This window comes from Sturnus vulgaris, chromosome 12, assembly GCF_052056855.1.
Source record: "Sturnus vulgaris isolate bStuVul1 chromosome 12, bStuVul1.hap1, whole genome shotgun sequence".
Classification (NCBI taxonomy): Eukaryota; Metazoa; Chordata; class Aves; order Passeriformes; family Sturnidae; genus Sturnus; species Sturnus vulgaris.
The window spans coordinates 5581437-5608132 of NC_142254.1; the positions used below are offsets into that span (position 1 = coordinate 5581437).

The following is a 26696-nucleotide window of genomic DNA, read 5'->3' on the forward strand; positions in this document are numbered from 1 at the left end:
ACGGTTTTGTTTCCAAAATCACAAGCTGAAATCTTGTACCAGATGGTCAAGTACTGCAGCTGTTCTTGTGTTTTTGAGAGCAATTTCTTCGATTGCAGGTGGGCAGAGGAAGGATGAGGACACAAGGTGGCTGTTAGAGAAATATCATTGTATAAAGTAGTTCGCTTTTCTTCTTGGTCTCATTTCTCTTCTCCTGGGGAGCAGAATGATTTGTGTTCCCTGCAGGGATCTCCAGAAGAGACAAAAACTCTGCAGCCATGAACTGCCCAGCACCTGCTCAGTCTGTTCAAGTCAGCAGATTTCCTCTGCATTTATGTCATTGTAGTCAGATGAAAAATTGGCCCCTTAATTTGAATACAGTGAGCTTTTGTCTAATGTTTTAATTTAGCTGACCTATGCCCTGATAGCAAGGTGTGTTTAACAAATCTGGTATTGCCAGAAGGCTTTTGTAACTCCCAAAGACTGTGCTCTACACATGGACCAGCAGAAAAATTAAGGCTAAATCCTCCCTTTCCTTATCATGGAACAAGAACTGGAGAATATCACATGTGGGTAATGAGCTTTTTAAAGGAAGAATTCACTGCTCTTCTCTTCCACCAGGTCACCCTGTGTTCCAACACCGTGATGGACTTCTGCCGGAGAATGCTGGTGGACCTGGAGGATTTTGGCACTGAAGTGGCATCACTGACCATCCTGGCCAGGTACCAGCACTTCCCTGGCCTCCCCCAGCACACTGCCTTGACCAGGGTTTGCTGGCTCAGCTCCCATGGAGAAGTGTTGTTTAATGGCCTCATGTTCTGCCCAGCTGCATGTGAGAACAGCAGTGCTTGGAAAGCAGCCTGTGGTGAAAAGCACCGCTGCTCACAGCCCAGCACGGTCCTGGGCCTTTTTCTAAAGGGACCAGGAATGATATAATTTCTTGGCCTGGTTTTTGGTGCTTGAGGTGCAACAAATTTCCTGAGGGCCTCTTCTCCTTACTGCAAGAGGTGGAGTTATGCTGGCTTGCAACCACCCTGCATTGCTTTGGGACACACCAAGCAGCTGCTGAGAGTCAGGGTCTGCTTCTGTTCATGAGGGCACGTGACAGCGGGGAAGTGGCTCACAGCAAGAGTGGTGAGGGCAAGATCTTACGAGGGATAAACAGCCCTTGATGTGGCAGGCCAGCTCTCGTTTTTCTCTTTCCCTCTGCTTCCCATTTTGAGCTTTCATGTTCTCAGACTTAAACCAAAAGTTGTTCTTGCTGCAGCCAAATTCTATCCTGCTGTGCTGCTGTGGGCATCAGTAGAATGACAAGAGAGATGCAGTTCCCTGGTGCTGTTCCTCTCCCAGGCAGAGCCATCCAGTCAGTGCCTGGGCTGCAGTTTCGTTAAGCAGGTGCAACTGGGGACAGGCAGTGCATGGACCTGTGAAGGACTGAGAGAGCTGTAGGAACTGGGAGGGGGTGATCACCCACTCTGTAGGGCAGGTGGTGTGCCGAGCCCTCCAAGGCTGGGGCAAACAGCTGAGTTCTCAGGCAGGGCAACAGTGCCATGGGAGAGAAGGGAGTCATTTCTACTGACACACTAGTTGTGTGTTCCTTGAGCCTTAGTGAGCACTGATCTTTGTTGGGAAGGCTCCCTCAGAGCTCATGGATCACTGGGACTGTTACAGGAGTCCTTGCAAGCCTTCTTGGGTAAAGGAGGGGCTGAGGCAGCTGTGGGACAAAGTTCTCTGCCTGGGGCACTTGACAGACTCTGGGTGCTGCCTCTCAGGGTTTGCCCCTCCTTGACAAGACATGTTTGAGTGGGAAGACTTTGAAGGCAATTGATCACTGTAGGGCTGTTAAATGTCTGTTTGACAGTGACAAATGTATTATGCTCCATTTCACAATCTTCAGGGGTAAATGTTCTCCATTCTCTCAGTATCTCTGATTCTCTTGGGGTCATCTCTTTGCCCAGATGCATTGTTCCTGACCTGGAAGTTAACTATGACTTGCCGCTGTACTCTCAGTGCCACCTGAAGATGCCACACAAGACCAAGTTACCTGTTAGGAATTTCAGCGAAGTTCCTGGCTGCTACGCACTTATTCCTCAGGTGTGGCATCGTATCCACCTCCTCCTTGCAAATATTATTAAATAAATTATTAGGGGAAAAAAGGATTTGGATAAGACCTTGGTGGTTTCTATTCAGTCTTAAACATCTGCTGAGAACAGGATCCTACACGAATGTAAACTTTAGGATGCAGTGTAACCTCCCAAGGAAACAGTTTATGTTCTAGTCTTCAGGGTGTTTTCTTATGGGAGATCTTAGAGGGTTATGAAAAGCTGCTGCCCCATATGTATACACCTATATATATAACCATATATATACACCCATATATATACACCCACAGCTGTGTTGAAAGCCTCCTTGTAAGACCCCCTGAGAATGCTAAGCCTACAATTCTTGCACCTTGTTTGTGCCTTTTACCTTTGTCCTGGATATTTTTAAAAATGTGTGTCAGTTGCTGTTATGGTGGATGTTAAGGAGTTTAAAATTTCTTCAGAGGTCCCTCTGAAGCTGCATTTGATTCTGTCCTTTCTAGAAACGCACGGAGGACACTCCTGTGTTCTACTCCAGCCCCCAGCCCTGTGGGATTGTCCAGCCTCACGGCACTGCAGAGATTCCAGTCGTAATCGAAGTCCAAAAATTGGGCGAGCATCGCACCCGTATTGTTATCGGCGTGTTCGGGGATGAGAGAAACCCACGGGTGAGTGCGAGGGGAGATGTGTGCCTTTGTGCAACTCGTCCTGCCAGGGTGCAAAGTGTACAGGGATTCTTCTGGGGAAAACAGGCACAGGCTGCTGTGGAGGCCAGAAGGGATTGGTGATGTAAACAGCTCATGCCTTACAGCTGGTAATCTCAGTGTCTGACACAGAATGTAGTTCATCTAAGCTGGAATTGAGGATAAAAACAGTTAATTAATCTTTAAAATGCTGTTAACTTTGGAAACATCTGTTTTAAAATGTCTTGTCATCTCTCTGAACACAAAAGAGGACGTCAGAAGACTTCAGGGAACCTTGAGTTTTCTGTAAAAGAAAGGAAAACTGGCATTTGAAGAGTAGTTGAAAGGATTTAAATTTATATTAAAACATGAAAACGATGATGCCAAATTCCCTGGATGGCGCCAAACATCTGAACCTGGGCCATTGTGGCACTGCATGTAAATCAGTCAACAGGAAGGACAGGCAGTGCAGGCTGTGCTAGAGAACCTGAAGTTTGACAAAACAGTTGCTTTCAACTATCAGGCTACTTACCTTAAAGAGGAGGGTTTCTCCCCACCAGAATAACCCGCTGTTTAACTGTAGCCTGGTCCTAAATAGAGAGTCTGGTCTTAACTAGAGATTTCTTGCAAAGCTTTTACCTTTGGGCCAATAATTTGTAGTTTGAAAGTTTCTCTTGCCTTAATTCTTTTTAATTTGGAGATGAACATGTTAATTCTTTTTTTTTTTTATTTTTTTTCAAAAGCCCAGCATTTCAGCTGGAGAGTGGTAGCTGTCCTTAAAGAAATAACTTCAGTGAGGTTGAGCTGTTTAAGCTTTTTTAGGTTTCTCTGTTTTGGTTTATTTTGTTGTTTTGTTGGTTTTTTTAAATCTTTCTTGCTTGCTTCCTGGAACAGAGTGTAGTATTACAGAGCACTGGACGGCTGGCAGACATCTACCAACTTCCAGAAGTGATAGACTTTGGCAAGATCCCAGTACTACAGTCTTATTCAAAATGTTTTACCCTCTACAATGAAGGTTTATCCCCTGTAGACTTCAGGATACAGGCAGTAAGTATCTGTGGAGCTGTTTTCCAGGAAAATTGACGGGTCAGTAGTAGCCATGACTTGGTTTTTATATGCAAGATTTCAATATCACCCTGTGTGAGAGGAGGCAAGATACTCCAATATTCCATTTGAGTGAGGCAAGAGGAGCCTGACTCTGGAGTGGTTTTAGCTGGGGCACCCCTCAGTGAAATGAGGTACAAAGATATTGAAGCAGAAATTAGTCTGGATTGTGTTGACAAGTTCTTTAATTTTATGAAAAGTCTTTAGCTGTGCTTATCACATTTTTGGAGCTCTGAGATCAGGAGAAACCTGTGGTCCTTTGCTCCCCAGAGAGCATGGATTTCCCTATGGTTTCCTTGCTTCATCTACATTTGCTTTGTTCCAAACTGCTGTTAATAGTAAAGAGCAGGGTGCAGGGTCTGTCCTCAGACTGCTCATTCACACAAAGACATGTATGGGGGTTGTGCACCCCCACAGCCTCTGATCTCTGTGCCGTTGAAGAGCATCTTTGGGTACCAGCTGCAGAGAAAGGCTGCTTAGTATGTGGAGGCTGCATAGGGCAGAAGGAGCTGGGGCTACTCCCCTGACAGGGGGAACAGAGCTGGTGCAACCAGGAAGGGCTTGTAGGCTGGGGCTGGGTGAGATGCCTGCTGGAGGAGGAGATCTATGAGGGGTTTGAGATTTGTTCTTCTTCATGTTGGATGTGTTGAACTTGTGGAGCTGGTTAAAACCTGATACTATGGACTTGTTTGTGTCCCTGGATAAAGCATCAGACCATGTGGGAGAGTCCAGACTCAGCCTCCTGAGCCAAGGAGGAGGGGCGTGAACATTCCTCTTGCTGCTTTTCCAGCTATTGGAGGACAATGCAGCCTTAAAGTGAGGGATTTTTCCAGGACAGCTTTCTCTGACTCCACAATGAAATTCTGCTTTCAGCCTCTGCAGGGAGCAATGCACCTTGGCTGGCTGGGCCATGTAAAGGATGGGTTTCACATGCTCGTACCAGGGCTGGACCTGCAGAGCTGTGTTTGTGCAGCTGTGCTGCTGCAAGGCCTTTCCCCCTCCCCGGGGCAGCTTCCTGCTCTCTTGCCCCATCTGTAGAGGGAGGTCCATGAGAAACCAGAGGACGAGGGGCTTGGGAAGGCCATGCCATGCTTAGAGGGCATGTCTTGCAGGTTTTTGTTTTTTTTCTGCTTCCTGCTTTCCTGCTCTGCTATTTAGAGGTGCCATTTAGAGGTGACTTTTCCAAAGCAGAGGGCACTGGAGCACCTCTCTACAGCTGATGATCAGTGGGAAGTGAGGGCTTCAGTCCTTTAGGGGATGTTGAGAAGCACTGATGGCCCCTCGGGAAAGAATAGTCTGGTGTTGGGGTATTGCTCAGCTGGCTTTGCAGGCTTATTCTTGAGGCTCTCAGCAGTGTCCTCCAGCTGTGTGGTTTCTGGAATGGCATTTGAGCAGTCCTGGCTTCCTCTGGCCTTGAGCCTTTGTGAGAAGCCAGGAGAGAGAAAGCAGCTTTCCTTGACACATACTCCAGAGAAAGACAAGGGAAGGAATACTTTCCTGAGGATAAGCATCCCTTGGGTTGGCCAAAACTGGGTTAATTAGGTAAGTCCGTTAAAGGAGAGGAAAATACAGGTTGTATAAGCTCTGCTGTTGCCTGATACTGTAGCTTAAATTTAGAGAAATTAAGGCTTTATGATTTTTATCCTCCCCCCTTTAGTCTTTCCGTTTCTTTCTTATGTCCCACAAGAGACCAGGGTGTATAGTTTCCATCCTAAATGCATATTATGCTTGTCTTACAGGCTTGCAAACCCCACTGGTATGTTTTTGAACCCAGAGAAGGAGTGATCCCTGCTAGGGGCAAGATTCCTGTGACTATCACAGCCACCATGGATGACACCGGGCATTTTGGTGACAATATCCAAGTGTTCATTGGGAACAGTCTTTGGATCACCTTCCCGGTCCTGGCTGAAGGCATTGGCACCACAGTTTTCATAGACAAACCATTCGTCCCAGAGCTCAACTTGGGATACCAATTCAGGTAGGAGATCTCTCCACTCCCACCTCTCCTCCTGTCTCAACAAGGAGCAGTTTTGCTGTAGTTCTTCAAGAAAAAATCTTCTTCAGTGTTCAAAGCCCTGACTCCTTCCCTGAAGACAGAGATTCCTTTAGAAACCTGTGATGGCCAGTTGAGAGTTGTTAGATACCCTCAAAAGCCACTGAAAGGGAAACCAGTTGCTAAATGGCCACTGAATTGTCTTGATTCCTAACACATTTATGTCCTGACTTGATCAAGGAATGCTCTCGCAGGCTTCCTCAGAACATGAGGTTCCCAAAATGGCGCCCGGATGAGGCGGTCCCTCGGTGTGGCTGAGGGACCGAGGGAAGATGGCATCACACCCTTCCCTTCCAAAATGGTGCCTCCCAGGCAAGCAGGGGCCCCGGGAGCAAAGAGACAGGAGGGTGACAACCCGCACCAGGAAGGCAGGAGCCCACAGAGCACTTCCAGAGGCAGATGGAAACTTGCTGGTTTGTGTGGGCTCAGCAGCGCCGCTGCCGCCACTTGCTCCTGCTGTTCGTGGGCTCTGCTGCTGCCCTGCTCTGCCCAGCACCTCGCTCGGCACAGATTGCAAAGTTCACTTTGAAACAGTTTCTAATTGCAAATGGCTACAAGTGCAAAAGTTTCTACAAATGGCTACCAGTCAAAACCAAAGGTGCTGCGAACAGGAGAGGCCCTGCTCCCCTGCTTTCCTGTCCTGGAGCTGGCAGACGATTTTTACCAGCTTGCTGGGATCATCCAGAAAGTGCCTCCGAGCTGGCTTTTAGAAATGCCTGCAATCATACCCCCACACACAAGGTCCCAAAGTGCAGGATCTCAAAGATTCAGTAACAGTTTTGCGTGTAGATTAATACAAAATACAGTAACACTATGAATCACCCCAGAACAAACATTCTGGAGGAAAACACCAGGACCAGTTAGCCTGGGCTGGAAAATGCTGCATTACCATTATAAACATATTTCTCTTTGCAATAATGACTTCAGAAGGGCAGCTTATCAGACACTATTTCTGATCCACATTAAGAGCTGGAAATGAAGACAGTCTTAAAGCTATTATCATCTCAGATTGCTCATTGGGAGCAATCTAATGACCAGGGAAATAGCTAGTCCCATACTATTTTCCATCCTGGCTTCTATTCTAGCTTCCTTCCCTGTATTCATCGGTTCGAAGTAAAAAACGAGGGCCACCATTTACATTGGCTCTTTTGGAGTGTGGAATGTCTCAGCCCACCTGAGGAGGAGAGCCAGAGCGTCTCAGCCATCAGTAGCCTCAAGACCAAAGATGATTGCCAGAGCCCCAAACGTATCAGCCTCGTGTTTAAGCTGGACCCACCAACGATGGAGCTGCAGCCAGGCGAGTCTGTGGATGTGGTGCTGCGAGGCGTCTCCCAGACTGCACAGGTGAGGTTCCCACCAAGGGCTGAGCCTGGAGAACCATCAGATCCCCTCCCCTGCGCTTGTTCCACAGTGCCTTGACATTGGGGTGCAGTGTTACAGACAACTGAGTGTAGAATAAATAAGCTGCATCACAGGAAGAAAAGGGGGCAGTGACTGTAACTCTGAGGCAAGAATAGGGCCTGTGGTGGGAGGTTGGTGCTGAGCCAATGCAGGGCATTTGCTGGATGCCCTGCCATCAACCACTCCTGACAAGTGACTCTTGCATGCAGGTGGTGCAGGATCATCTGATTTGTGAAATTCTCATTGAGAAAGGCCGCAGGGGAAAGAAGATGATAGAAGCAACCATTACCTGCGAGTTTATTGATCCCCTTATGGAATTATCAGCCAGACAATTCTCTTTCAGAGTGGAGAAGGTAAGTCTCTGGATTGCATCCTGGCATTTAACAGCATGGCTGAGAGGGGTGTGTGCTTGTGTTAAAGCCCCTCTTTAGCCTTCCTGAGGCACTTTGTAAAGTGAGTGAAGATGCTTTTAGAGATGAGACTGGTAATTAACTTCCCCAATGTAAAATTGCAGTTACAGCTGCACTGCCAAGGGGGATCGTGGCCACTTCCAGAGAAATGCCAATTTCTGTGCTCACTGTAAAGGGAGGTTTATGAGATCCTTCAAGGCATGGTGATGTCTGTACACCGATGCTGTAGGGCAGCTGGGAAAAAAATGGAGATTCCTGTGAATTCTTCAGGCTGACAAGGAAAAACTCATCATCTCCTGTGTCTCTTTGCCTTTCTTTGCTGTTGGCATGGATGCTTTATGGTATAGCTATATGGTATAGCTCTGTGCATTTCCCTAAAACTCACCTGCTTCAAAGGACCTCCAGACATCCTGCAGCTGCAGTGATGATAACACTGAGGCAGAGCAGGTGCCCTTTAGTCTCTGGATCCCAACTCCAGCATCATCTTTCCCTCTGCTGCAAGTTATCTGAAAAAGAGAAGATGTTTTGTGATTTATTTTCTGTAGTTTCAGGCCTCTCCTCTGGTTCCCAGACTTCCACTGAAGTACAGAATCCCTGGAAAAGGCAGTTCAGATGTAACTAGAAGCTCTTCAGCGCTCCCTGATTCTGCCTGGGTTATGCTCAATGCCACACACATAAAATGATTTATTGCATACTATGGCACAGCACTTGCCTGATATCATCCAGAACTAGTTTCCCAAAGTTTCTGGTTTCTCTAAACCATGCAGGAGGCCCAGCACAATGCATAGAGAGGAAGGAGGAGCCTTAGGCTGATCATAGCTTTGAGACCAAACACCATGTCCATGTAGCAGGGGCTGCAGGACATATGTTGCAGATGAACTGCTTTTATGAGACTGCTAGAGCCAAGAAGGTTGTAAGAAATGTCTGTGTGTGAGTGAAGACCATTTAAGTGCTGTTCTGCCCAATAGAGGGACAAAACTGGAGACAAATGGTCTGGATTTTCTGCTTTAGATCTTGTTCAAGCAGCCGCCTCCTCTCAGGGCCCTATTCCCTCATCTGTACATGGGAATATTTCCCTGTCCCTAGAGCATCCTGTGGGTTTCTAAACATGAAAAGCATCTGCTATAAAGAAAAATCTCCTGGAAGGGTAGGCACAAATAGAAAGAGTAAATAGAGATGTATGCACTTCTGGGGCTGAAAAATGTGAGATACAGCAGAAGCAGAAGGAGGTCTGTGGCTCATTGAGCTGTGTTTCCTTGTCTCCTGTTTCTGTAGAAACCCAGTGATGTCTTGGCACTGCAGTACCAGCCTTTGTCTTTAAAAAACGTCTGCTTGCTGCCATTCAGCATTGTGCTGGACTTGGAGCAGCCATTTCTGGTCTGCGATGTGGACCAGCAGCCCCTTCCAGCTGGCCAGGTGAGCAGCCCTGGACTCCTCCAGTGGGGTCTGAAGAGGAGGGATGTTGTGGTGCCTTTCTGTTGGGAGGTTCTTGAGTCAAGAAGTTTATTCTGTAGTGTCAGCAGTGGATTGGCCTGAGCTGCATCAGCAGAGCTGTGAAGGGGTCAAAATCTTATCTGAACTGAGAAGATCCATCCTGGCTTTAAGGAGAAGGGAGCAGGCAGCTAGGTCTGGGCCAGCCAGGCACTAAAGGCGTCTCCTGGAAAGCATCCCAGCTCTCCAGCAGCCACCCCCTTGTATTGCTGCTGAGCACAGGAACATGGGCCTGAGGGAATCCTGGACTAGACTGTGGTGCCTGCAGTCAGACCATTGCTGTAAAGAAATGAATGATGAACTGAGGAGCCCATGCTGGGGTCACACTTCAAGCATTTACTGTTTCATGCTGTTAGACCTTGGGATGTCATCCCACAGGTAATTAATTACTGTTCATCTCTTTGCAGCCTGTGACACTGGATGTAGGGCAGACCTGTCATTTCTACATCGCTTTTGACCCAGCTTATAAACTGAATTTTCATAGCTGGGAAGAAAAGAAGGTTCTGAAGATAAGCATGGCCAACGGCCATCCTTATGTGGAGCATATTGACCTTCAGGGAGAAGTCCACTTCCCCAATCTCCAAATTCATCCCAGCAGCCTGGAGTTTGGCTGCATCCTGGCTGGCACTGACAAAATGCGTTCTCTGCAGATGATCAACTGCAGCCCACTGCCTGTCCAGTATTACTGGTCATTCCATTCGGACAGCCATGTGAACAAGTTGAGGTATGTGCACCTTTGCCCTCTCCTTGAAGCTCCTCTTCCTGGTGTCTTGTTTGTACTTTGGAAAGAACAAAGCTGTTTGCCTAGGATCTGACACTCTTCTGACTTTTTCTTGTGCAGATAACACTGACCAGCCGTGGTCAAGCTGGATGCTTAGGGAATAGGTTTTCCACCAATTCGGTGCTGCATAGCCCCCATAGTGGTTTCCCCTGGGAAGGAAAGCTGGGGTGAAAGCTGCTCTCTCAGATCTCTGTGCTCTGAGGCAATGTCCACCTTGATGAAGGGCTCCTAGTCCCAGTTCTCACAGTGCTGCTGGAGGCCCTTTTGGTCCCTCTGCTTTGGGATGGGTCCTCTCTGCAGGAGCTTCTCTCTGCTCCTTGCCTTCCTCCCTTGAATGGTGCTGGAGGATGCCCAGAAAGTCCCAACACCAAAGAAAGAGCTATTTAGCACCTGGGCTGATGCTGAACATCTTGTTATCTTCCCTTCCCTTCTTTTCTGAGACAATTCCTTTAGTGCTAGGATGATTTTTTTCCCAGGGCTCAGCTTTCAGTGGACACCATGGATTCTTCGCTCCCTTTTTTTTGTGACACTTGTTACTCCTTTTGACTTTTCCCCACTGCAACAGGTCCCTTATGGGTTCTCTACTGCTTGACACAGGACTTGTTCGAACATCACATCATCTCCTATCCCTGCCTCCCAGACAGTTTCTACTTTAGAGTGAAAAATGTAATTTTTTGGGCACCATGGTCCTGGGAAGTTGCCTCAAATCATTCATTAAAAATAAAACAGTGGAATAGATGATTAGGGATCTCAAGGGTTATGATGAGAGAGCCCCTCATCCAGAAATGAAATCCAGCCTTAGATAACAAGCTACAAAGCTAAAGACTGATACTTTGGGGAGCAGGTCATTATAGGCATTGAATGCCTGTCTGGGAATGGAGCATCCAGGTTGTGTTTGACTGTGAGGAGTGCTTGTAGCTCAGCAGGGTGAGAGGCAGGCATGGCTCAACTGTGTCCCTCACGTGGCATTAGAAACACAAGCAGAGTTACCCTGAGCACCTGCTTCAATTTAACATGGGGAATGTGACCTGAGTCACCTGGGAGTGTTGGAAAATGTCAACCAATCTCCGAAGACTGTCAGGGAAACATTCCTGATAAATACCTGGTAGAGCTGCAGAGTTTCTGGCGTTGGGCACTGGGAGGGCTGTGCTGGTTCATCACTGGCCGGGTGTGCCCCTTGGTGACTCAAATCTCACATTTTTGCTTGCCTTCTCTGTCTTTTCCTCTCCCACTGTGCCTTTTGCATCCCCACAAGGTTTTAATCCCTGTCCTCTGTAGTTCCTCAATGCAAGCAGTTACAGCTGCCTGCACCACTGCTACCTCAGTGTCGTCCCTGGGCTGCCTTTAGAACAGACCTGCTCCAGCCTGGATTAAGAAGGGCTGGATCAAACCATTTCTCAGGTCAACGCACCAGCACCCACCCAGCAGCTGCATCCTGACCAGGAGCTACTCGTGCAGGTGTCCCTTCCTCCCACAGCAGGTCCCTGTTCATAGTTATGTTATTTTCCAGACAAGAGCTTTACCCACCTAAGTATCAACCCCAACCACCAAGGATGAAGAGAACTTGTCATCCTTTGTCATCTCAATGGAGACGCTTCAAGATGACAACTCTGGAGGAGACAGCCTCACCCCTGAAAGAAGCACAGGATCTTGCCAAATCTTTAGGAGCAGAGGTAGATTTTCTTGTACACCTACTGCTTGTGTTGCCTCCCCAACTTGCCACCAACAAGTCATGCTCTTGCTGACCTCCCTTTTTGCTGCCCTGCTGTCCTGTGCCCTGAGAGTGGGCTGGGCAGCACAGCCCATGGCTGGACATGGATGTGTGGGAGGGAGAAATAGGAGAGTTTTCCTTGAAGAAGCATGCTCAGATCCTACAGACCTGTGTTTAGTGTGGGATTTTTTTTTGCCTTGTTTTCTTCACAAGATAAGATGAGGCTTTTATCTGCATCATGATGATAAGACCTCCAGCTTCTTTCCCAGAGCAAGCTGTAATGAGTCCTGATCTCCATGTAGCCTCTTCCCAACCCAGCCAGACCACCTGTTTCCAGGTCTATGCTTTCACGTGACACTTGGTATTGCAGTGGTGGCTCTGAAGTTGTCTTATAAACTGAGGCTTTGCAAAGTGGCTGTCTCTTCCTCCTAGCATAGAAAATGGCTTGTTTTTCAGGTGCAGCCATATCATCCTGAAAGCCATTGCCCAGAAGAGTTGGAGAAATTCAGGTGTTCCGTGGACGTACTGTATACTCCCCTCCAAGTGGAGAAGGTAAGAGGGAATCTGTTTCACTTCCACATTTTCAGTGTTGCAAGCAGGGCTGTAGCTCCCAGTCCCATTGGTGGCCCTCAGCATTGCATATAAATCAGATAGTGAGGGGAAAAGCCTCAGGAGTCAGATGAGCTGGGCTGGAGTCTTTCGCTGACATCCCTGAGCTCCAAGAGCTCTCACTCTGAGTCTCCTCCTTTTCTAAATGCAGCAAGAAATGCTTTTTAAAGGCAAGTTGAGCATCAGAGAGAATTTCTACTGCCAAGAAACATCCCAGTTCTTTAGTGTAGTGTATTAATTAATGCATTGATCTGTGAGTATGGGAGAAGATTTTCCCCATGGTTCCTCTACTGATCAGTGACATGGACACAGCATGAGATCAGGGTGATTTTGGCTATGTTTGGAGAACAGGCCTCTCCAGCTTTACTTTACTCCAAGGCACAGCTGCTCTTCTGCATCCATTTCCACACTCAACATCTCAATCTCTCCTGTCCTCCAGGCTTTCACTATCCTGCCGCAGTTGGGTGTGCTGCAGCCAGGAGAGAGGCGACAAATCTCATTCACCTTCTCTGGCCACCTCAACACCATGGCCAGTGTTAGGGCACTGTGCCACGTGGAGGGAGGCCCCACCTACAACGTGGAGCTGACTGGGGAGGCCTCACGCATCAGCTACTCCCTGAGCCAGCGGGAGATCAACTGCGGCTTTCAGGTACCACACATGTGCCCTGGCACAGCTCCCTGCCTTGGAACCACGGCCAGCGGGTTCCTGCCCACCTCAGTCCAGGGCTTTCTTCCCTTCCAGCCCCTTTGTTGGCTCTGGGGCTTGGAAGTACAACCTTTGAGGGACACATCTGGCATCCAAGCTGGCTTAAATTGGCCGTCTCCAACCCTCTCTAAAATGTTGGGAATGCTTCTTTTTCAGGGTACCTAACACTGCCTCCTGCAGCATTCAGTGGGGATGCTCTGAGGGGCATATCCCTGAGACATCCCTTTGCTGATCCACTCCTAAAGCCTGATCTCCCAAGGAGATGTTCTTGTCTAAAGCTCTTGCTTAATCCACGCAATAATCAAGTGAAGAAGTTGGGCTTCCAGTCACTATAATTGGAGAGACTGTCCCAGAATAATCCCCACTTCACTCTTTTTCAGTTGAAAGTCTACAGATATTTCCAGCTGCTGGCTCTGTCTGTGTTGCCCTGTGACTCCCTTGTTGTGTGTATGTTGCTTGCCAATACTTAAGTGCAGGTGCCTTTTCTTCTGAGATGCCTCAGTCTTGTCTCTGCTTCTCCTGGCTGTTGGTGACCCCTCAGAGTGCAGAGGGCCTTTGTCCCCTGGTTCATTTATTAGTGGCCCTCACATGGTTGTTAGCACACCTCTGTGTGCTGCCAGAGCTCCTTGGTCCTGTGCAGGTGCCCTGTGCCTGGGGGTTCCTTAGGTTCCCAGGTGCCCGTATCTGCTCCCTGGTCCCTGCTCCCATGATGGGTGTGCTTTCAACCCCGGGAGAGAGGAAGGAGACTCCCAGCAGCAGGCCTGGGTCTGTAACTTCCCACTCCTATGCTTTCTCTCCAGATGTTTAATGAAATTCATCACAGCACAATCATCCTGGAGAACACTAGCAAGATTGAATTCGACTGGGTGCTAGACCTTAGCATTTCAGAGCAACATCTGCCTGGCATGTATCTGGTCAAGCCCACCAGTGTAAGTAGCACAAGTGACTGACCCCAGCCCTGTGTCAGGTGGCCCAGGAGGCTGTTAAAGGGAAAAAAGGGGGGAAAAAGTTGGAGGGGAAAAACCCAAACCCAGCCATGAGAGAGGGTTGTAAGCAATTTCTGCTGGTGGCAGAGAAGGTCAAAGAAGTGATCTCCTGACAGACTCCCCCATGGCCTTGGCTGGTAGATGGCTCTGCTGTCACAGGGCAGACACCGATGGGAGGCACAAGTGTGTTGGTCACTGTCCTGTCCTGTAAGGAGAGTAGAGTTATTTTTGATAGATTTCTTGGATGAAAATAAGGCATAAACGCAGCAAGTATTATATCTGAAATCTGTTTCTTGATAAAGAAAGGGTATGGTCCCGACCAGAAGGAGATAGAAAAGAGCAGAGAGAGAAAATGAGAAACGGAAAGAATAACAGAAGGCAGGGACAGAGCAGCGCTGTTACAACCCTGGGGCGCTCTGTCGGTGTCCTGCTCGCAGATGGAGCGTGTGTGCGGCCAGCCGCCCCGAGCGGCCGTGCCTGCCGCGGGCTGCCCACGACCCACAGCCGGCAGCGGGTGCGGCTGGCCCGCGGGCAAACAGCCGAGCCCTAGGGTGCTGTGGCGAGCGGGACAGCGCCGACAGCAGGGTACACAGGCAGGAAAGAGGCTCTGCCGGGAGCTGGACCCTCCAGGTGCTCCCAGGCCAACAAAAAACCGAAAATGGCAGAGGAAAAACTGGCAGTGTTGACTGCTTTTGTATGCTGAGATTCCTCCTATAACTCAGCTATTTTAGGAAGGCTATTGGTCAGACGGGCAAAATTTTCCTGGGCTTTGGGGTCTGCCAACCTCCGAGGAGAGGTCTCTTGCAGCCCCCCAGAGACAGAGCCTGCCTGCATTTTCTCCTTGCAATCTCCTTTACACGTGGGGTGTGTTAAGGGTCCCACCATGTATATAGCCCCTGTAGTAATTTTTCACCCCATGTCAGAAAGTGGATTTATAACATTTGTTGAGGCATAAATAAAAATTTACTTGGTTCCTCACAGTTCCTCTGGGGACCCTGACAGCTTGGATCTCAGGTTGTGCTGGCACCAGAGTGTTTCTGAGGGTCACCTTAGCCAGGCTGTGTGATCACACAGGACATAGTCCTTGGCCCTGCCTCCTCCCTGCCAGTGCTAAGCACCACTTCCATATCCCTTACTAGGCTTGCTGCTCCCTGCCTCCTCCAGCTTTCATGCTGTACTGCGGCTTTGTGGGGCAGTGAGGGGGCCAGGGAGCAGCAGGCCTGGGAGAGCAAGGAGAAAAATTAACAGCATCCCACCACTGTCCAAGCTGCTCAGTCCTGCCTGGATGTCTTTGAGCCAAAGCAGCAATCCTGCCTTTGTCCCTCCTTGCAGTGGGAAGAGGAAGCCGATTGGCTTTCCCATTTCTTCATGCCTGTCTCCTATAAGGGATGCGAGGAGCTGCTGGCCCTGCTGAGTGCAGGGACTTCTCTTCCACAGCAGCAGCAAAAGAGTTTTTTTGTTGAGGTGGGCTCTTGCTGGCAGAGGACAAACCCTGTTAGCAGCACAGCTGTGCTCACATCAGGCTGTGCTGGGGCTGCAGCCTTAGGAGCCCTTGGGGAAGCACACTGCACCCTGGGGTCAGAGTCTCGACCTTTTGGGCACAAGGAATGTAGAAGGTGTGAGAAGCAAAGCCCACTCCTCAGTTAAAATTTAAAGAAAATTTAGTAAGAGACAACAGGGAACAAAGTCAGTAAAGCAGAAGTAACAGTGCTGTATGCTTAGCCGCATTAGCTGCAGTGAGAAGCACACCAGTCAACACATCAATACCCTTTATATACCCTGGGTATTGCATCAGCCTCCTACATATTTACAAATGATTATATGTATTCAAACATTTTTACATAGTTCCTCCTCCATCCTGCCTTTTTGGAGCATGTGCAGTTGTGCCAGTGGTGGTCATTTTTGACACATTCAACAGGTTTCCATTCCTTCATTGGTTAAATGTTAATATTACATCAACTCTTCACCAACATTGGTCTCACAACACAGCATAATATTCACATTAAAAGAACTCTAAACTTTAGCAAAACTTGTTTTACAAAAGTCAACATTTATAAAACACATAGTATTTAACAATTGCAAAAGTCAACACAGTAATATATTTATCACAAAGATGATGTGGTCTGATGGTTTCTTTTAGATAAGAACCTGTCCTCTCAGTCTGTCTGTCCCCTGAGCTGTCAACACTGATGCATTCCCTCCCTCTTCTCCCATCCCTGCAGGGTTCCATTGCACGTGGCGAGAAGCAAGTGCTGAAATTCTCTTACATGCCAGGATTACCAGGAGCCTTCAGCAGGACTTTCCATCTTAAAGTGGCAGAACTGGAGCCAGACAATATCTACCTGAAAGGAGAAGCCTTCTTTCCAATGATCAGTGTGAATCTGCCCTGGATCAGTGAGGGTGGGCACTGCCTGTCTCCCCCTAGGAAGGGCCCCTCTGGTTTTGTTCCCTGCCATATGCCATAGGGTAGCTTATGCCCACCTCCACCAAGCCTGAGGTTTGCAGGACTCCCAGACTAACTCAAGCCCTCTGGTTGCTTCATGAGCTTTGAGCAGAGGATCCCATGTGGGCTTTGTCCCAGGAACTGTCCTGCAGAGCTTGCCAGCACATCTGGCAGGGCCCTGAAGGATGATGGCTAGACTGAAAGGCTTGGGAAAGCTGTAAGAGAGGCTGGCAGGGCTTCTGACAGGGTTGGATCTGTGTGACATTGCAGGCAATGAGATGCTCCTCTGTGGGGAGGAAGATGAGTGGGAGCAAACATGAGGATTCAGAGAGGAGCAGCAGCACCCACTTTGTATAGATGGCTTCTTTCTGGAAGAGGGATTTCTTTCTGGAAGAAACCAGTGCTGGGAGGTGGGGACTTCCCATCTTAAATGGGATTGGTACTTTGTTCACACTTCTTTTTGTGGATGTTTTCTTTTATCAGGAAATGAAAAATATGAGAAGCCACTGAAACAGCACATAAAACCCCTGCATCAATACAGTCAGAGGAATAAATCAGTTGTTCAGAAGAAGACTCAGAGCCTGAAGACCTTGAAGTCTCAGACCCTGAAAACTCAGACCTCGAAGACTCAGAACCTGAAGCTCCGCGTGCCTAGCTCTGGCATTGTAGTAAGAGCAGCTGCAGCCCCGTTTGGCACATGCCACCCTCTCTATGGCACCTGAGCCCCTTGCAGCCCACAGCAGGGTCCTGGTGCCCTGATGGCACCTGGGACCTCCCTGCCCACTTACAACCATGTGTCACCTCAGCATTGCCCCTAGGACTTCCACTCTGGTCATGCTCTCCTCTGGGGTTGCACCAGCTTCCTGGCTACCCCAGGGAGAGATCCTGAGGGCCATGCTCAAGGGATGGAGCTGATGGTGCTTTGAAGGAGATACAGGTCATTGCTGAGCAGTTTGTTGATCCCAGTCCAAGCCCTGCCAGATTTACAGACCTGAGCAGCAGCTGCTTGATTGTGCCCTGGGACTGTGCTGGTGGTGCTCATCTCCAAGAGGCACCAGCTTGGTCCTGGTTCCCTTTCAAGACAGCTTTTGTCCAAGGTGCCTTGGTAGTGGCTGGGGGCAGGCAAGTATCAGGAGCTCTGGAAGGTTCCTGGCTTGTCTGTCTGCCTGGCCAGATCAGGCAGACTCTGCTAATAATGGCTGGGCAGGCGAAGATGCTGGAGTTATTTCTGGGGAGATGAGATCCTGGCTGAGAGGGCAGGAGGTGTCACAGACACTGAGCAGGCAGACAGGAGGACCCCATATCCCCTCTCAGCAAGAGCAGGGTGGGTGGGATCCTTTCTCAGATGCAAACCTTGGGAAAGACCTTTGCTAACCAGGCACTGTCTTCCCTTTCTTCAGCCAAACACTCAGCTGCAGATAGAGACGGTGACGAAGTTGGTAAAGCAGCTTGCTCTGGAGCTGCAGAAAAAGCTTCTATTATATCCCCCAAACAGCAGGGTCGTGGACAACGAGGTGTACCAGGATCTTGTCAAGTGAGTAGGGACTCCCATCCCCATCTCCAGATGCCCCGTGGGGAACACCCAGCACTGTCCCCTTGTCCTGAGAGCTCCTTGTGTCTGCAGAGCTGCGAATAGCCTGGGCTTCAGAAAGGGTGTGGTCCTGGCGGCTGTGACACTCATGTGAGCAGTGGAGTGTCCTCCCTTCCCCAGCACCACGCTGAGCTTTGGGCTGCTCAGCTCCCCACAGGTGTGGGGTTCTGTTCCTAGAGCTGAGGACAGTGCAGACCTTCAAGTCCTTCCAGACAGCATAAATTCTGTCCCTGCTGACTAGCTCTGAAAGAGACAACTCCCAGCTGATGTCCTGGTTCCAACTAACAGAGCACAGTAAATAAAAGAAGGGAACTGCATATGTCAGCAAACCCTTTAAAACCCAAAATAGGAAGGCTTGAATCCTGTTGGGGTTGCAGGGCTTATCTAGGTAACTTGGTCTGTCGCTTTGCAGCATCATGATGCAGCACAAGCATGGGAGGCTTCAATTCAGGAAGAAGATGCTGTGCAGAACAGATCATATGATCTGGTTGCAGAGCAGTGAAGACTTCCTGTGCAGGCAAATCTTATTCCTAGGCCCCAAAGCAATTTCAGGCTTTATATAATAAATACCAGGCTAAGCAGTTTCATTGAGACCAGTGGAAGCCCAGTGTACTCACCTATACTGGCTTTTCATGGCAGAGGAGCTGTGGCCAGTGTCCATTTTAAATTAATTTTATTTTCAGGTACCATTAGTAGCTGATAAAACCTAGGGCCTGCACTCCTCCTGACTTCCCAAAGTCGTTGCCAGGTGGTCAGGCCATGGGTTTCATGGGCTTGAACTGAGTTTTTACAACAGTGAATAACGAACTAGCCACTTTATTTGTATCCTCCATCCACCTGGACATGTAGCCAGGCTGTGGTTTAAGGACTGTCCTTACTCCTCCTTGCAGAGTGGAGGTGCCCGAGTATGTCCTGGACATGGGCATTGTCCTTAAGGGTGACACTGAGACACGCTCTCTGGCAATCACCAACCCTGGGCGGATGCCAGTGTCCTTCCAGGTCGATGTATCTGCCCTGCAGGACACAGGTAAGCAGTGCTGGAGACAATTGCTGTGGGCTTGAAGGAGATGTCTCAGACAGATGAGCTTAAGCCACTGAACTTGGGGAGGTTTTTGAGCTTTTTTTTCTCAGTGCCTGTGCTGGGAGCTTTCGAGGCAGAATTCTCCTGGGCAGCCATGCCCAGGGCACCTGGGCTGTCTGTGACTGCCCTAATGCTTCAGTGCAGAGGCCAGATGGGCTCATCACCCATGTCACCTCTCAGCATCTTCTGCCCTTGTCTCCCATGAGCATCAAGTCTCTCTGGGCGCTCTGTGGGCTTGTTTTGCAAACCAGCGGGGTCTGCTGTGTTTTGGAAATGCTTTATTTTGGAGTTCACACTGTCACAGCACTTGTAGTCAGCCCTTATTGAGGAAACAGCCTGTGACATCCTCTGGTGGATTAAAAGAGGCCTTGAGTCAAAGCTGCGCTTCCATCACACAATGGCATGCTGCTCTGAGGCGTGTTCAGGTGCGCTCTTAAGTTTTTGTCCAGGTCACAGCATGGCATGGGGTTTTCCCGAGACTTCTTAGCCAGGACACCTGTAAGGCCTTAATGTGCTTATGACACATTTCATGTTTCTTGTGTATCTCAGCTGCTTTGTTTTCATCTGTTCAAGGTTTCAGAGTGAATCTGGACCAGATACAGGGCCTGCCCCACAGCCAGACCAAAATGCTTGAAGTGTGCTTTGAAAGTACCTACCGGATAGAGGGTGACGTGGATGTGCTGCTGCCCATAGAGGTACCACAGCTCTTGGGGCAGGCAGCAGGCTGGGCACAGCAGCAGATGTCACCTGCACCCTCCACTGACTTCTCTGTCCTTCTGCAGGTGGCAGAAGGCCCCACATATAACATCCGCCTCCGTGCCACTGTGTTGGAACTGTCTCTTGACTTCTCCAAGAACACAGTGCAGTTCTCTGATATCCTCGTTGGGCAGTGCCAGATTGAGACAGTCCGGCTCTACAACTGGTTCCAAGTACCCTGCAAATGGTTCATTACTTTCATCAAGCCTGTCAGGAAGGTAAAGCACATGCAACATTGAACACGTAATGTCTTGGTTGGGATTTCTTTGTGTTTCTTGCCCTTTCTGCTCCTGTGGCTGTCTGAGCACTTGGGTCTACAGCGTGTATAAGGAAGCTTATGAGGGTCTAGATCAAGACTGGTTTGCTTGGACCTGTTCCATTAGCTGATGCTTTGCTTTTGTGCCATCTTCACCCATTCCTCCTCCTCTCAGGACAGTAGTATCTTCCTGCCCTGTCTACAGGTTTTCACTCCACCTCCGGGCTATGGGGGCCACACTTGGTTTGGCTGTGGGTGCTCTCAGCACTCTGTCAGTGTCTCAGAGCACTACAGGAACTGAGGCTCTGCCCTCGCAGACCGAGGAGTCCTCACATGATTGGTTTCTGTGCCCAGGACAATCAAGGCAAATACAGGACACCGCGTCAGAAGCAGCAGGCGCTGGAGCATGAGCTCTGTCCCTTTGAAGTGACGCCCTCCGAAGGAATCCTCGATCCAGGAAGGTGGCAGAACTTGCAAATCCAGTTTACACCCAAGGAGGAGGTGAGATTGGCAGGTGTCAGCCCAGGAGGCCTGTCAGGGCTACCTGGAAATGAGGGCCTGGTGCAGAGAGTGTGATACGAGCTCTGCCTTCACAGGGAGCTTTCTGCAAGCCCTGTTCTCAGCGTGGTTCAGTTCACCCCACAGAGCACTCTGGTGAGATGTGCTTTGAAATGCCCACAGGGAGCTTGCACAGAGAGAGAGCATCAGGGCTCTGTGGCTGCCTCCATGCACATGGGGGGATGTGCCCAACTCCCCTCAGCCTCCCCCTTGCCTGGCTGTATTTGCAGCTGCAACACTTGGTGCAGAGCAGCTGCACACTTGCAGAGGATAATCCTGGAATGGCCAGTCTAGGCTCATCCTGCTGCAGAACTGACCGACAAAACAGCCACCAGACACCTTCCTGGGTATGGCAGGCCAGTCACCTGTAGTGATGTGCTGCCAGCAGTTCCTGAGGCTCTGGCCTGCCTGCACATTCCCATGCAGCTGGGCATTCAACTTAAAGGATGGAACATTCCCAAAAGTAGTTTGCCTGTGGCTGCTGGCTCTTGGAAACTGACAGTGTGTACCAGTATGGACACAAGTGCTTCTGTGCCCACAAACAGTCCCAGGGATCTTTTAGCTGCTTGAGAGATGTAACCATCTTGTGTCTGGCTTTGACCAGAGCCAAACACTGAGTAGAGAGAATGACCCTTATTTCTAGCCAGCGAGAGCTCATTTGCCTCTCTCCTGGAGCTGGCGTTTGCCTGATGCAGCAGTGCCAGGACTGTGTCTGGACACTGTAACCCCGAGGGCCCTTGTCATGAGCACTGCACTCCTGCATGACTAGGTGAAAACGCCTGACAGTCCATTGTACATCCATCTGATACCCAAATACCCAGTTAGAGTGCACACCAGGATTCATCCCAGTTACTCAGACCCAGGACACAGACACTGTAGTGCCTAGCATAAGTAAATATCTGGAATCCATTTGCCTTGGAGGGACTGATAACACCCTGACCTTGGGGCAAGCATTGTATTTGGGGCCCTGTCACCTGGGACTCCATGGATAAGTTTTCTGCACTTTTCTGTTTTCAGAGGTCTTACAAGAATGACCTGAAGCTTAACATTTGTGGGAGCAGCCATCACTTAAAGCTGTACCTCTCAGGAAAAGGTCTGGAGCCACGGTTGGAGTTCAACCCCCCAGCACTGAAGATGGGATGGGTGCTGGTGGACAGCAATGGGGTGGACACCACAGTGGTGGTGAAGAACCCATGCAACTTCCCTGTTGAGTTTTACTCACTGGATTTTGATGAGCAGTACCTTGAGGAGGAGAAGGTGAGAAGGCAGGTCTGGTCCCCGTGTACATGCTGCCCGAGCTTCACAGCACTCCAGCATTCCCAGGCTTGTGCCAGGGAGATGGAGGCAATCCCCAGGGAAAAGCTAACTCTGCTGATGTGCTGTGGGAGGACTTAAATAGTTTGTGTTGCTGGGAGGAAGGGTGGAGACAGAAAATGGTTTTGTTGAGTGTGTGTGATGAGAGGCAAGAAAAGGAATCTTGTGTATGGTTTCTCTTCCCTGCGTGCACAGATCCTGCGGATGGCACTGGGGTCTGAGTACCAAAAGAAATTTTTAATGCCTCCACGTGCCGTGGGTGGGACGCTGCCCCCAGAGGTGCTGGAGGACTATGAAGCACAGAAGAGGCTGAAGGCTCAACAGGGAGAGCTCAAGGCCATGGCTGAGGCCGAGGCCATGGGTAAGGCAGCATCAGGTCAGAAAAACAGTGAGGGTTTGGTGGTGTCTGTCTTGACTGTGGTCACAGCAGGGAGTCCAGCCATACACCCTGAAGTCTCTGTCACCTTGTTCTCCAGGGAAAGCCCATGCTTTTAGCAGCTGTCTGTTCCCCAGCTTGGTGGAGGAACTCTTGGGTAAAGGGCTGTGGCATCATCTACCAACCCTGAATGTAGCCAAAGCAAGCTCCTATCTGCCTGCCATAGACTGGGGAAATAATCAGAATATTCCCTTGTGTCCCTTAGCTACAGAGACTAGGATTGGATGAGTTCTTCAGCCAGCAGGACTAGGTCTAATATCACTGGCTCTTTTATATTTGCTCCTTCCTAGCAACAAAACAACAAGCTCATGTTGCTTTGACCAAGTTTCCTTTCCTGGGATCTGAGGAGATGGGAGGATGATGAGGATCAAAGGAAGGTGGGAAGTTGACTTTTCCCCTTGGTTTTGCACTGCAGCATATCACGAGGCTGTCACATCCTCTCCTGAGCCCATGGTGGAAGTGACTGGGAATTCTATCTCTCGGGCTGTCACCCGCCACCTGGGCATCAGCCCATCTTCAGAGAGGCGTGAAGCACAGCAGGACAGAGGGATTGTTGTCATTGTCCATGGGCCACCCCGGGCAGGTATGTGAGCTGCAGCCCTGGGCTGCAGGGAGAGTGGCAGGCAGGAGGAACACATCCTGGTGGACCACGGTGCTTACACCAAAGTCCCCAGCTGAACAGGAGGTGGAGATGATCCTCCTGACTCTAGAATTCAGAGCTTGTACCCACTCTCCAGCTGTTTCCTTCATGGCCTCCCCGGAGGGACACTTGCTTTCCCACTGACTTTTAACTTTGAAATCTTGTTCGAGATTTGTCCAGGGGTATGTCCCTGTAATGCCTCATATGAAAGTGTCACCAAGTAATCCTCCTCTCTCTCAGGAAAGACAGAGGTAGTGGAGGCCCTGTGTCACTACTATGACGCTGCTCACTTGTCCATTGACACCGTGGTGAAAGAGGCCATTGCCGATGATCAGAGCCAAGCAGGGCGCTGTGCTCGGGAGCTTTGCACCAAGGCTGCCATGGAGCTGAAAGACGAAGAGGAAGGTAATGCTGGGAAGGAGAAATGCTGGACACAGAGAAACCCACTGTGACTGTCCACTTCTGCTTACTCAGAGCAGCAGCTTTTCAGTCCTTGGGTCTCTTAGGGAACATGGGTGAAATGCATCTCTGGCTTGTCTAAAAAAAAAAGAAATCAATTTTAAGGGCTCAGTCAGGGGTCCTTTTATAGCCCCTTTGCTGCCATTCTTGGCACATGTTCATTTTTCTAGGGGTGGTGAAGCACGCCTGTCTTTCCCAAATATTTTATATTTCCTCTAAGCTGAATCAAGCTTGCTCCTCATGGGCAGCAGGCAGAACTGCTGCCCACTTTAACAAGGAAAAAGCCTTCTGAAGTGGCTCATTAAGCACAGGAGGACTGACTATGAGTGCAACCTTGGGAAGGACAGCCTCCCAGAGGAATTTCCAATGAGAGACATGCTACAGATGAGCTCTTTTCTCCAGAGGTTTACCTATGCCCACTGTCAGGGTACACATCTCGTGCATGTTGGGCTGCTCTCCATGTAAGACTGGAGACTTTAATGAAACTTACTGGGCAATTGGTACCCTGAGCTCTGCAGGGTGAGGCAGACCTGGCTCGGTGCAGGGGGAGGTTTTGCATTGCTCAGTTTTGAACCTGAGTTGGGAGCTGGTGGAAGGAAGAAGAGTCTGGGTCCCAGCTGGGGTTTTCCCACAAGGAGGATTTCATTTCAGTGGAGATAGATGATGCAAGTGGGGTAGGGCTGCAGATCTTCACATGAGAATGCAGGATGGATGCAGTGTATAGAAAAATGGTCCTGAAGGACGAATCTTTTGGCTTGAACTGCTGTGCAAGCAGTGTCATCTGCATGCACAGTTGTTAGGAGGGACATAGTGCTGGCTTTAAAATCAAGTATGAGATGGAGCGCTTTACCATGCTGGTAGGAGAAGCAGGGAGGGAGCTGCTTCTGGGAAACAGTGCTGCCACTGCCCAGCAGACAGGGGAAAAAGTGCCACGTTCCTTCCAGGGCCCAAGATTGTGCACATTGCAGGGAAAGGTGCCTAATTGCTTTTCAATGACCCCATGAACTATCTGTCCCCTGTGCAGATACAAAGTTTCAGCTCACTGCTCAGAGGGAAAAAATCAACAAGAAGAATGCCAAAGGCAAGAGTCCTTCAGCACAAAAGAGAAAGGAGCCAGCCAGCAAACTTGACAAAAAGGTAAACATCATCTGCCCTGGTTGATGCCTGGGACCTTTGCATTGTCTTTGAGATAGGCAGGGGCTGCTTACAGTGGAAATTGTGTGCCAGCCAGGCCTGGTGTGTGGGTCTATAGTGCCAAGCCCAGCTGGTGGGCTGGGTGTGACTTGGGCTGGGAATGTGCTCTGGCAGATAGCTGCACTGGTTCTCAGTGGTTTGCTGGCAAAGTGCAGTGCTGGCTAGTGTGGCTGCAGGCAGTGAGCAAAGTGCTGGGAGGCTGCACTGAGGTCTTGCAAGCTTGGGTCTCAGCTAGCTAAGGCATGGGCCCTCCAGGACCATCCCCTGGAGCCCCCCAGCCTGCACTGCACTGTTCTAGTCTCCACTAGTGAGGAATCCCAGCTTCAAGCCCAGCAGTAGGAGTTGTTCAGGGCTTTCCACCGTGGTTTGTTTTCCTAACAATGGTCCACATTACAGTTCACAGTTTCCACTGCTCCTGCACCACAGCAATTGAACATCATCAGCAGTCATGGGGAAGAGCTGAACTGCTTGAGCTGTGTGCTGCCTGAGGACCTGCTGGTGGACATCCTCTGTGAGAGGCTGAAGGTGTGTGGGGTGGGGGAAAAGGATTCATTCCTGCTCCGGAGAGACAGACAGTGAGGTACGACTTGGAGAGGAGGAGGAGGAGGAGGAGATCTGTATGTGCTGTTGGAGGACCCTGGACTGTGTGCAGAGAACCTTGAGGGAAGCTGTAGATGCCCTTAGTTGGCAGAGTGTAAGAACAGATCCAAGCTGGTCTTAGCTAATGCACTTGGAACAAGGATAGCTGCTGCCTTGTGACATCTGTTTACTGTCCAGCTGCGAGCCCCCTGTGTGCAACGGCTGACTTGCTCTTCCCTTTATTCACAGCGTGAAGACTGCTACAAGGGAGTGGTCTTTGATGGCTTGGAGAGCCTCTTTGCAAGCAGCCTGGAATCTTCTCTGCTCTGGGTATTCAAAGCTATCAAAAATCGTCAACATATCTACATGGTGAACCTCCATCAGGATAGTACTTCTTGGATAACCAAGGAGGAAGATCAAAGAAAGAGGAAGGAAGCTAAAAGAGAGAAGGAAGGTGAGATATCTCTCTCCCCTCTCAAATCTTTCTCAAGCCCTCAACCCCATCTCTGTGTATCTGGGTTTGCAGCAGAGCTTGTAAGAAACATCTTTATTAATCTTTCCACTTTCTGCCTCAGTGTAACCAGAACTCAGAGTTGCAGGAGATCTGAGGTTTTAAGACTCACCGTAATCTCTAACATTAAAGCTTGGGCACAAGTGCAAGCTGCTGTAGCTCAGTGACAAATGACTGTCCTCAGCCTTGGTGCGCTTAGGCCAGGCAAAGCACAGGAACTCACTGCCCAGCCATAGTTTGGGGGATGGTCTGAATTTTGGAATGGGGATATGAGCTCCCAAAATCTCCTAGTATGATAGGCTGGGTTGGGAAATGCTGTGAATCTTTGCAGCTAACCCAGAGCACCCAGCTCTGCTTGTAGTCACTCATGGTTTCTCCTCTGGTTTGTGCTAAAGAACTGCAGAGGAAACAAGTTTTTCAGAGGAACATAGAACATATCTTGAAAATGGATGAGCATGAGTATTATGCCTTCCCTGAGGAGAAGAAAGCTCTAGTGGATAAAGTAATACAGGGAAGGAAGCATCTACGGAGAGAGAGGTGAGTAAGCCTTCCATGGATTACTGCTCAGGGTAGTGTCCTTGGAGGGTTTCCCTGCTCCAAGGACTCTGAGCTCAGAGGTGTTTGATAGCAAAGGCCAAAAGCAACACAGGGATGGCCACTCTTAGCTCCGTGGCTCCCAAGAGAGGAAGGACCTTCTTCTCTTGAGATAGAACATCTTCTCTATTTTAGTGGTGAGCCCTCCTGGTTTAGATGCTGCCCGCAGGGAGCTGGTTCTGGGCTCGCCTTGGAACTGCCTGTAGAAGTGTCTTTCTGATGTTGATTTGCACCTTCTTTATCATCTCCCTTCTTCACCAAAACAGTGGGGTCGTGGTATGGGCAAGTG

The 26696-nt window shown here is 49.5% G+C and overlaps 1 protein-coding gene across 1 annotated transcript in view; it reads left to right on the forward strand.

Moving 5' to 3' along the window:
• The window catches only part of LOC106856320 (HYDIN axonemal central pair apparatus protein), a 70961-nt gene that overhangs the window by 24944 nt on the left and 19321 nt on the right, over nt 1-26696 (forward strand). Inside the window, exons 15-42 of the mRNA XM_088172251.1 lie at nt 601-701; nt 1938-2073; nt 2564-2728; nt 3638-3790; nt 5587-5825; nt 6986-7244; nt 7511-7654; nt 8987-9127; nt 9610-9926; nt 11494-11656; nt 12151-12246; nt 12743-12952; nt 13810-13938; nt 16218-16395; nt 16922-17106; nt 17839-17972; nt 18920-19056; nt 19684-19805; nt 19893-20084; nt 20477-20623; nt 21698-21937; nt 22190-22355; nt 22846-23013; nt 23311-23475; nt 24554-24666; nt 25120-25248; nt 25552-25756; nt 26209-26350. Of these exons, the coding sequence (XP_088028377.1) occupies nt 601-701; nt 1938-2073; nt 2564-2728; nt 3638-3790; nt 5587-5825; nt 6986-7244; nt 7511-7654; nt 8987-9127; nt 9610-9926; nt 11494-11656; nt 12151-12246; nt 12743-12952; nt 13810-13938; nt 16218-16395; nt 16922-17106; nt 17839-17972; nt 18920-19056; nt 19684-19805; nt 19893-20084; nt 20477-20623; nt 21698-21937; nt 22190-22355; nt 22846-23013; nt 23311-23475; nt 24554-24666; nt 25120-25248; nt 25552-25756; nt 26209-26350 (4676 nt within the window). The remainder of the gene's footprint in view (nt 1-600; nt 702-1937; nt 2074-2563; nt 2729-3637; nt 3791-5586; nt 5826-6985; nt 7245-7510; nt 7655-8986; nt 9128-9609; nt 9927-11493; nt 11657-12150; nt 12247-12742; nt 12953-13809; nt 13939-16217; nt 16396-16921; nt 17107-17838; nt 17973-18919; nt 19057-19683; nt 19806-19892; nt 20085-20476; nt 20624-21697; nt 21938-22189; nt 22356-22845; nt 23014-23310; nt 23476-24553; nt 24667-25119; nt 25249-25551; nt 25757-26208; nt 26351-26696) is intronic.